At 45.4% G+C, this 10838-nt stretch overlaps 1 protein-coding gene across 1 annotated transcript; it reads right to left on the bottom strand.

Moving 5' to 3' along the window:
- Nucleotides 1–225: 225 nt before the first annotated feature.
- On the bottom strand, nt 226–9730 carry EIF5A2 (eukaryotic translation initiation factor 5A2). The gene is made up of 4 exons (XM_068233316.1): nt 9710–9730; nt 2613–2796; nt 2405–2509; nt 226–417 (listed from the first exon to the last, which is right to left on the bottom strand). Exons 2-4 carry the CDS (start codon nt 2775–2777, stop codon nt 226–228), a joined length of 462 nt encoding a protein of 153 aa, XP_068089417.1. The 5' UTR covers nt 2778–2796; nt 9710–9730.
- Between the last annotated feature and the right edge of the window lie 1108 nt (nt 9731–10838).

Raw genomic sequence — 10838 nt, forward strand, 5'->3', positions numbered from 1 at the left:
AATATCACCCACTTGAGCCATAGAGAAACATGGATATTATCTTGCACATTCAGTTGTAACTGACAGCTGCTGATGCATAACTGACAGCAAACTGGTATATTTCAGTTCTGACAAAATATTGTCAGAACTGAAAGGGATCACTGGAAGAAGAAAATGGTGACCTGAGAGGAACTGACGGTGAGGTTAGTATGCAATATTCATTTGCAGCTACGTCATGTGTTCATTTTAAATAATTTCTAACTTCAGGTTCCCTTGAAGTAGAAGGACTCCTAAAGTACAACTTACCATGATCTCTTCTCCTGATTTAAATTTACATTCTATTTCCTTTCCCAGGTCTCCTTCTGGCACCTTCAGATCATCACGAACCTCACCATTGTCACACAGCAAGGACAAGTATCCATCAGCGATGTCAATTAGCTATTGAAAGTTAAAAAAAAAAAAAAATTATACACAAACCTGCACCAATACTGTGGCAAACATTGCAGTTGTGACCCTGGGTTTGCAGCCTTTTTATGCAAAACGAAAGTGGAGAATATCTGGAGATAAGTGGTGGTAAGGGTTCTACCTGGTCCAGCTGAGGCCGGTGTTTATATAGGAAAGGTATGACCTCTTTTGAACATGCTGTACCTCATTTGGATGTCACTCCCATACCTGATTATCTCTACCTCTTAGGGCAAATTCACACTAATGGAGCCTTTTAAGTGAATTGAAAAGCTTGCACCAATACAATGGGGGGATTTTTACAAAATCACATCACTCCAGTGAAGACACAGGATAACAAGCAAGAGGAAAAAAATAAATGCTTAGAAAAGCTCCTGTAGAGTGAATTAGCCCTTAAGCTCCCTGCACACGATTTCGATTCTGCTTTTTAATCGTTTTTTTAAATCAGATTTTTAATCTTTACTGCATGCTGCATTTTTCGATCAATTTTACTGTTTAATGTATTCAGGGAATATCGAAATCGGAAACTGAATCGGAATCGCATTTGCAGTGTGCAAGGAGCCTTAAGGTGCATAGAAACCTTCAATCAGTCCTTTTGGTAGCAGTTTGCGGAACATTCTGTTATACAGGGCAGAGGAGGAACAGCATGGTACAGTGAGGAGAACAAGGCGCTAGGTAGATTGCTCGCTAACAGCAGGTGGCCAGAGGTTGCTGTACACTAGGTAGAGAAGGCTCCAACTTATATAGCACAGCAGTGACAAACCTATGGCTCATGTGCCACCCCATCATTATGCATGTGCTCCACTTTACAGTTTCTGCCCCTCAATAAGAACACAGCAGACAAGCAGAACAGCCATGCATACAGGAGGGAAGCATGGCAAGCTCCACCCCCTTATTTAGTGGATGGATTGGACAAACGTATCAGTCGATAACCCTACAAACTTGCTTAAGGGATCAAGTCCCCATTCCAATACGAACAAGCAAAACAAGGGTTTGTTGAGGAGAAGCAAACTGCATGCAGTTTGGAAATGGTCCAATAAAATACAACTATTCCATTTCTAAGCAGTGCAAATCCCATGACTAAATCTGGAGGGAAGGTGCAAAGAATAGAATTAAAGTGGATCCGAGATGAAACTCTTAACATGTAACACAGTATATAATTATTTCTGCCTGTGATACATTAAGAGCAGCCATATTCTGCTTGTCACAGACAAGGTGCTCTGCATCATCACCCCTCAAGCCTGTGAAAACTCCACCCCCATCCCTTTTCCTACCCTCACTGCCCCTTGCCTCTGAAATCTGACTGCTAATGCCGCCTCCTCCCCAGACTGAGCTCCCATGAGCACTTGCCACATGGGGCTCAGAATGCCTAGGAGGCTTGTTTAGTTTATAGGGGAAAAATAAAAATAAAAATTTGGCTTGAAGAATGCCCTATAAACTATATGTAAGCGCCACAATTAAGCAATGAGTAAAGGTTTCTCGGATCCACTTTTAGGGCTCGTTCACACTGCATGGTTCCTGTTTTGTTAGCGCTGGAATTTGTGAAATCACCCTAAAAGTGCTTGTGCAAGGTTTACCTATGAGTGTTCACATGTGCGCATTTAGATTTCTTTGAAATCTCAAACGCGCTACATGTTCCATTTTCAGCGCTGCGTAATGTTGGCGCTTTATAAATACAATAAATTTTCTGAGTGTGTTGGCTCAATGGAAGGTATAGGGCAAGCGCAAAGTGCTTTGTATAGCGATTTCCTGAGCACTTTTATGAATACATTGTATTAATTTTTGGGTCAAAGAGTTCACTTCCTAAATGACATCAGGAAGTGAAAAAAAACCTCAGCAAAAGCGCTTTTCTAAGCGTAAAGCACAGGGTAGAGAGCTTAAACTCAAATCGCGCAGCACTTGCAATGGTGATTTAAATTGTGAAATAGGCCTAAATGTTCCAATAAATTAAATGTTAAATCACCTGATAATCATTTCTTTTAACATTGGGAACATCCATGTTGTGAGTAGAAGGACAGATATCTTCATACTTCTTACCGGTGAAGATATCAATACCGACAAGGTGAACCTGCAAATAGTATAAGCAGTAAGTAAATGCAGTGCTACAGAAAGCTGTTAAAAATTAAACACTGGAACATTAAGTACACATTTGTCAGCTCTGCACAAGTTACCTTTGCATGACCATGCTTGCCAGTCTTGGAAGTTGACATTTCAACAATTTTGCAGGGACGAGACTTCAGAATCACAAAGCCGTTCTTACGCAGGGCAGAGCACTGCTGGGGATAGGTGGAAGAAGCCCCAGCATCTCCAGTGTGGAAATCTACCTCATCTGCCATACTGGTGGGTGTCTGTGTACTGGGGAAAAGAAAAACAATTATATACATACATTTTAAATATAAAAAGCTACCTAGACAATACTACATATTCAAAATGTTAAAAAAGTCCACCCAACCCATATGATGGAACTGGTGGAGAAGCATGCATGAGATACCATGATACCAAATGGTAATCTTGGTTTAGGACAAACCGCCTTAAAAAAAAACAAAAAACCCGTCTACATGGCATCTGAAAGTGGGGCGACCAAGATAACAGTATGCATGACATAGAACAGTATTTTCAAACACATTAGGAAAGGTTCATGTCAAGCCAACATCTACACATCTCTACCCAAGGCATCATACAGCATTGGTCTACTGTTTAATTTTTGGGTACTCATCTAGTCTCCCAATAGTGTACACTAAGTTTTAGGTGCAATTTAGAAATCAATCCAATTTATTCAGAAAAATGAGGCATAAACTAGTTTTTCTATTTTGTGCGATTTTTACAACCACACAGTAACCACTGCAAGAATGAAATGGCAAAGAATTTTGCAAATGCCATTGTATTTTGCACTTTAAAAAGAGCCCCAAGACTTCACAATGCATGGCGCAAGAACGTAATAAAGAGTGCAATGGTCATATATACTACGCATGCACGTTGCCCAGAAAACCTAAAAGGCAGTGCATTGAGAAGACTAAATCCATCAGGGCTTATGGAGTTGGTACAAAAATCAACCGACAGTTTGATTCCACTGACTCCAAATGTTAATTTACATATAACTATCTTGTTGATTGAAAGGAAGTAGCATAAAAGGCATTTCATCACTGCCAAATATTAAGTATTATAGAGCTATATTAAGATGGAATCTGCTTTTGGGAACAAAACGATGTTCCTGGCCAAGAAGCTGAAACTCTACCCTGTCGACCATCCGAGCCAGTCATCGCCAATCTCAATTGTCCAAACAAGTCTGTAGAAGATTCACTGGTGCCCTGTATCAACTGGGTTACGGCAAGCAGGACTCCTTGCCGAAAAAGGCCTCTTTTCTATACCTGATCTAGAAAAGGCCAGAGCCATTTTCAGCAAGGAAGTGGAGTTATGCACTAGAACCCAGCTGATACGGGGTTTCAGTGAATCTTATTAAAGAGACAATAGGCTCTATTCTCAAAGACTTCCCGCATGTGGTAAAGTACATGCAGGAAGTTTGCACCCAAAATACAGTCAAGGTGGAATTCTCAAAATGTTCCGCATGTTTTTTCCGCATGCGGAAAAAGTGTGGTAAAAAAGTGCGGGATTCAGGCGGAAAGATTTCTGCAAAAGTCGGTATTTTCTGCAATAAAAGATCAATTCTCAAAAATGTTCAGGCGCATCATTTCGTCGTTAATTACCGATTTTTTTATCACCTACAAGTAGAAGGTGATATATTCCACATCCCATTGACTTTAATGAAGTGTGGAGGCTTAAGGGCTGTGCTTGCTGGACTTTAACTTTTTTTTTTAAACACTTTTTCATGCGACCTTTTTACCGCATCATTCCCGCATGAATAATGGCTGTTACCGCATCTTTTTTTCCCGCATGCGGAAATTATTAGTGAATGTGGAAAAAATGCGGAGTTTACCGCTGAACTGTGCACTCAGTGAGCAGTTACCAGGCATGCAAATTTCTATATGGAATGTATGCCGCTTGAAAATGGACCAAAACTCCTGCAAAGGTGGAATTTTAGTGCCATTTTCTTGCTGCAGAATTCTGCATCGCAACAGAATTCTGATGCATGTTTAGGCAAAATTTGTATGCAAAGAATTGTGAGTCATTGACCACCCCTCCCAGCCACAACTACTTAGTGTTTAGATGTGTATAATTTATATGTACCGCCTTCAATCAAAATGCCTTGACCGAGGTCAACAAAAAAAAAAAAAACCTTTGTATACAGATCCCTTACTACCTGTAAAGATATGTTCAGGGTCTCAGCACCCCCTCCCCCCCCCAGTTATACAGTCAGTCAATCGTGTATATCCCATTAAAACAAATATGGCGACTTCTTTATTGCAGTGGACCAAGTAACTGTTTTGGTTTATTTAATTGACTAAGCACTGCTATTACTGTATATTAAAGTTATGACTATTTGAGCAATAGAAATATTTTCTTTTTTTAAATTACAGTTCAAATAGGTATCAGAGCAAAATTTGGTTACCTAGAGTTGCACAAAAATACTCTGATGCCCATTTAAACTCCAGCCCTGGAATCTATTTTAACAAATGGTAACACCCTTTGAACATGTGAAGTGTTCATGTGTGAATTTAGTACAGAGTATGTATAGGGCTGTCCAAACACCAGTTCCTACTTACAGCACCAAAAGTATGAACCACTGTTCAGGCTAGTGTAGCCACAATTAACAGCTGCGCCATCCCAAAAATTACAGTCTAACCAGTAATCTTCCTCTCCTGGACTTCCGCCAGATAACACTTGAAATCAAACCTGGTGACTACCTGTAAGTGATTTCAAGTGTTATCTGGTGGAAGTCCAGGAGAGAGGAAGATTACTGGTTAAGAGACACATTTTTGGGATAGCGCAACAGTTAATAGTATATTGCTTTTGGTGGGGATGTGGTGATCCTTTACAGCAAGCGCAACCCATAGGAAAATTGTTACTGAAGGATTCATTGGTAATAGCGAGAATACCTGAAATCACTGGCGCGGTATTTTAAAAAAAATGTTTTTAAGTGTAGCCACACACTTCTACTTTTGGTTTGCTTAACTATGATTACACTAAACAGCCAAATTGTAAATGAGTATATTTAAATAAAAATCGATAAAGGGATAGAAAAAGCGATCAAAATAATGACCCACAGTATTGGTCTTTAAAGAGAACCTGTAACAAAAGTTCCCCTGGGGGTTACTTACCTCAGGAGGGGGGAAGCCTCAGGGTCCCAATGAGGCTTCCCACCCCCCTGTAGCTGCAGGTTATCCAGCGCTGGCTCCACCGAAAAGCCTGACAAGCGCTGTTTTATTTACCTTTCCTTGCTCCAGCAGGGGCGCTGTTGCAGCTCTCTGCATGGAGATAGGCGAAGAGTCAATCTCCATCGGGTCCACTCTACTGTGCAGGAGACTTGCGTCTGCTCTGTGCAGCACAGCAGGCTGACAGCGATCGGCTATTTCCACCTATCTCCAAGCGGAGAGCAGATACTGTGCTAGAGCCAGGAAGGTAAATATTTACATCCCCGCTGTTCCGGGAAGCTTTATCTTCGCCCCTGTGGGACCGAGGATGACAGGGGAAGCCTCAATAAGATCCGGAGGCGAGTACCGCCCCGGGGGGGGGGGGGGGGGGGTTCTCATTACAGGTTCTCTTAAAGAGAACCAGATGCGTGTGCCTCTGTTGCTATCTCAAACCCCACTAAGGTCCCCCTGCACTCTGCAATCCCTCATAAATCACAGCCTTGCTGTGAGGCTGTGTTTACATATGTCGTGTCAGTCTCAGCTGCTCCTGCCTCCTGCATAGCTCTGGTCCCTGCACCCATCCCTTCCCTCCAATCAGCAGGGAGGGAAGGGATGCAGGTGGGGACTGGAGTTCTGCAGGAGGCGGGGAGAGCAGCAGACTGACACTATAGAGATAAACACAGCCAGCTCTGACAAGCTGTTTGTCAGCAGCGTGGCTGTGATTTATGAGGGATTGCAGAGTGCAGGGGGACCTTAGGGGGGGTTTGGGATAGCAACAGAGGCTGGGCTGTATAGGCAGATCCAGCCTCTGTATGCAGATAATATTCTTCAAACCCACCTCGGGTTCTTTAAAGAGAACCCGAGGTGGGTTTGAAGAATATTATCTGCATACAGAGGCTGGATCTGCCTATACAGCCCAGCCTCTGTTGCTATCCCAAACCCCCCCTAAGGTCCCCCTGCACTCTGCAATCCCTCATAAATCACAGCCACGCTGCTGACAAACAGCTTGTCAGAGCTGGCTGTGTTTATCTCTATAGTGTCAGTCTGCTGCTCTCCCCGCCTCCTGCAGAACTCCAGTCCCCGCCTGCATCCCTTCCCTCCCTGCTGATTGGAGGGAAGGGACGGGGGCAGGGACCGGAGCTATGCAGGAGGCGGGGGAGCAGCTGAGACTGACACTACAGATGTAAACACAGCCTCACAGCATGGCTGTGATTTATGAGAGATTGCAGAGTGCAGGGGCACCTTTGTGGGGTTTGGGATAGCAACAGAGGCTGGGCTGTATAGGCAGATCCAGCCTCTGTATGCAGATAACATTCTTTAAACACACCTCGGGTTCTCTTTAAATCAGTCTTAGGACTGAGCCATACCGCAGAGCATTTTGATCCGTCAGCACTTTAAAAATGCTCCCACTGACTTGCATAAAAATAGTGGCAAAATCACTGATTTTTTTGCAAAATTGTGATTTTCATGCAAGTCAATGGAGGTGGATTTTTAAAATAAAAGCAGCACTGGCCAATTTTTTGTCTGTCAGTGCTGCTTCTGTGGTTCTACAAATCTACTTCCACTGAGTTGCATTAAAATCATGGTAAAGTCACAATTTTGCCAAAAATTGTGATCAGTGATTTTACCACGATTTTTATGCAAGTCAATGGAAGTGGTTTTGTAAAACAAAAGCAGTGGGAAAAAAAGGTCCCCTAGCATCTCAGGCCTAAGTTCTGGACTCAGAACTTCCTCTAACTTAAAGAAAAATATTTTAATTGCAAAAGGCCAGTTTAACCTCTTGAGAACCAAGACCCCCATAGCGACCAGGCCATTTCTTACAAAATAGGCCACTGTAGCTTTAAAGAGGAACTGTAACGCCAAAACGGCCCCTGGGGGGTACTCACCTCGGGTGGGGGAAGCCTCAGGATCCTAATGAGGCTTCCCACGCCGTCCTGCGTCCCTCAGGGGTCTCGCTGTAGCCCTCCGTGCAGCGGTGACGTCATTATTTACCTTCCTGGCTCCTGCGCAGGCGCTCTGATGCCTCTCGGCGCCGAAGTAGGCGGAAATACCCGATCGCCGTCGGGTCTGCTCTACTGCGCAGGCGCAAGTTTCCGGCGCCTGCGCAGTAGAGCGGACCCGACGGAGATCGGGTATTTCCGTCTATTTCCGTGCCGAAAGTCGCCACAGCGCCCCCGCTGGAGACAGCAAAGGTAAATATTGAACTGACAGTCGGCACAGTCGCCGGCTGTTCGGAGGGCTGCGGCGAGACCCCCGTGGGACAGAGGACGGCGTGGGAAGCCTCATTAGGATCCGGAGGCTTCCCCCACCCGAGGTGAGTACCCCCCAGGGGAGGTTTTTGTTGTTACAGAGTCTCTTTAAGTGCTCTCTGCAGGGCCAACTCAACACAAGTGATCCCCCCCCCCCACACACACTTTATTGCCCACCAACAGCTTTCTGTTGGTGGGCCATGATCACTCCCAGGATTTTTTTTTTTTTAAACTATTTTTTTCTAAACCCCTGCCCTCTGTCCACCAGTCAGTGGTCAGAGGCCTCAGCCTACGACAGCAGAACAGCAGTCTCAAACTCAGTACAGTGATGCTATAGATTGCTGCAGCACTACACAGACTAAATAGATGGCAGTTTCACCATCTAACAGTATCCGCTGGGAGACTGATAACGGAGCTCCGTCAAGCGGGATGCGCACGCATCGGCACCCGATACCCTGCAATCTCCTCCCCCAGCCATTCCCGCCAATTGCTGTGGAGTGGTCCTGTGGATGCCACACTGCTCACACCGGTCAGCGTGGAGCAGTTAGACAGTTAACTATGTAAAGACACATTGCAAAAACAAAGTCAGGGAAACCACATGGCAGGTACAGGCCTTGAAAGCCAACCAACGCATTACCCTTGAGAACCCAAAAGCTATGTACCATAAACATGCAAAGCAGTATGAGCATAAATGGATCTGTTTACAGCGTTTCCAAGCTAATTGCAATCCAGACTAACTTGCCCATAACTTCTATAGTATTTCCTGGAGCTAAAATGCCTGCGTGAAATCAATTGAGCAGTATAGGTTTATACCCGAGTACACGCCATGCAATTTCCCATCAGATTGCCACCAAGTCAAAAAGTTTGTCTCTGTTCATCCCTGTCAGAAATGGACACATTGTTTAATTCCATAGTCAATACAAGTTTGCATACTTATTAAAACTTTGTACACTCCATGCATCATATATAGCAGTCTGACAGATTACACTAGTTACATATACAAAAGCGTATAAAAAATTACATCACAGCTAGTATTCTAGGAATATCAGAAGTAGATTAGTTTCAGGTATTACTCGCGTATATGATAGAATTGTTAACTACGTACAGCCAAAAGTCTAGTAGTCATTTTACACTAAATGCAGTCGGGTAAGCCACCTATTGCTATTGTCTGCCTGATAAAGCACACAACGCGCACCGTCAGTGGCTGGTCACGCAACAGAATGGCCAGTGATACCCGGTGACTGAGAGACCCGGTGCCAACTTTTCAGCCTACCTAACAAGCCAGCGCATGCGATACCTCTGCTATTTACGCTAAACCCCGGCAGCCTCCTGCCGTTAATTTTCACTAGGAGCCCGTGCTGAGCCGCACATGTGGCAGCTGCTACCTAACAAAGGTGGCCGCAGTGACAAAGCCTCCCGCCCTGCACCACGTGTCAGCAGCAGCACCGAGCCGGCATCGCCCTGCACCCCTCCCCCAGGCTGGATGACTCTGCGCTCCCCCACAGGCCCAGCGTGACATGGCAGCAGCTAGCCTCGCTCAGGCCCTTAGTGTAGACGCGGCAGCTGCTCCCTTCCTCCTCCCTCCTGGACGGCTCTCGCCGCTCTCCGTACATCAGCATGGCGCGCGCACAGGCCTCACGCTGCCGCCAGATGGGAGGCCCCGAGTCCCCGCCCGTGCCGGCCTCACCCTCCGCCATGCGCACCGCCAGGCTCCCTCCGCTAGCACCCCCCCTGCCGTGCCCGCCGCCGCCCACCACATCCCCAGCTCACCACACAGCGAATTCGGTAGTAGAGACCGGGACGCCATGCCAACCCTTCCTTACCTTCCAACAAAAAAAAGGACCGTCACTGCGCAAACGCGTCCAATTTCACTGCGGCAGCCCGAGGAAGGCGGAGCCAACAAAGGCTTCTCCCAGCACAGCTCCTCCGCTTCCGCTTTTATGTTGGGCGGGTAAAGAGCAGACTATGGACGGTTACTGGGAGAGGGCGTAGCCAGCGTCCCAAGATCCGGCGCGAAATGACGCATGCATGAGTGTACCCGCCTACACTGGCTACGTCAGCGCTGCAGTGCGCGAGGCCTGTTCGGAGTCGCGGCTGCTTCCCGGCTGGTTATTACATAAAGCGAGCTACTAGTCATGTGTGTGGAGGGAGCTGGGCCCAATAATGAATGGGCGCGTTACTGCATGGCGTTGGTTTCGGCTGTTCAGAGTTAACAACTGGTTTGCAGCTTTCTCATAGAGTTGTTATAGTAGTCTCTTTGTAGACACTCCAGGCAGAAAGTTTTAGTATGTTTGGAAAGATCCTAAGCACAGGCAGCATGGTGGCGTAGTGGATAGCACTCTCGCCTTGCAGGACTGGGTCTCGAGTTTGAATCCCTGCCTGGGCACTATCTGCACAGAGTTTGTATGTTCTCCCCTGTCTGTGTGGGTTTCCTCTGGATACTCCGATTTCCTCCCATATTCAAAAGAGATACAGATAGGTTAATTGACTTCCCCCTAAAAAAAATTGGCCCTAGACTACAATACATACACTATATGATAGAGACATATGACTATGGTAGGGACTAGATTGTGAGCCCCTCTGAGGGACAGTGACAAGACTATAATATATACTCTGTACAGTGCTGCATAAGATGTCAGTGCTATATAAATAATAAAGTGTACTTTTTCACTAGAGTGTGATTCGATTCAAAAAGTGGTCACAGCCCTCATGCAGATGGCGGTGCTCATTTTTTATTAGCGCAATTCATTTTTCACTAAAATGACATCACCAACTTGTACGATTTTTTTTTTGTTATTGCACTGTTTCCTACGACTTCACGGTACAAACAGGTCGAGTGGAAATCTTGGGTTGCGCAATAAAAACGCAGAGTGCCATTGGAAAAGAGCCCCGTGTTACG

This window comes from Hyperolius riggenbachi, chromosome 4, assembly GCF_040937935.1.
Source record: "Hyperolius riggenbachi isolate aHypRig1 chromosome 4, aHypRig1.pri, whole genome shotgun sequence".
Lineage (NCBI taxonomy): Eukaryota > Metazoa > Chordata > Amphibia > Anura > Hyperoliidae > Hyperolius > Hyperolius riggenbachi.

Coding starts and splice junctions, on each gene's coding strand:
- EIF5A2 (XM_068233316.1), bottom strand. CDS start 2,777: ATGGCAGATGAGGTAGATTTCCACACTGGAGATGCTGGGGCTTCTTCC. Junction 2,510..2,612: donor GCAAGCATGGTCATGCAAAG/GTAACTTGTGCA, acceptor TACTATTTGCAG/GTTCACCTTGTCGGTATTGA. Junction 418..2,404: donor TTAAAAGAAATGATTATCAG/GTGATTTAACAT, acceptor AACTTTCAATAG/CTAATTGACATCGCTGATGG.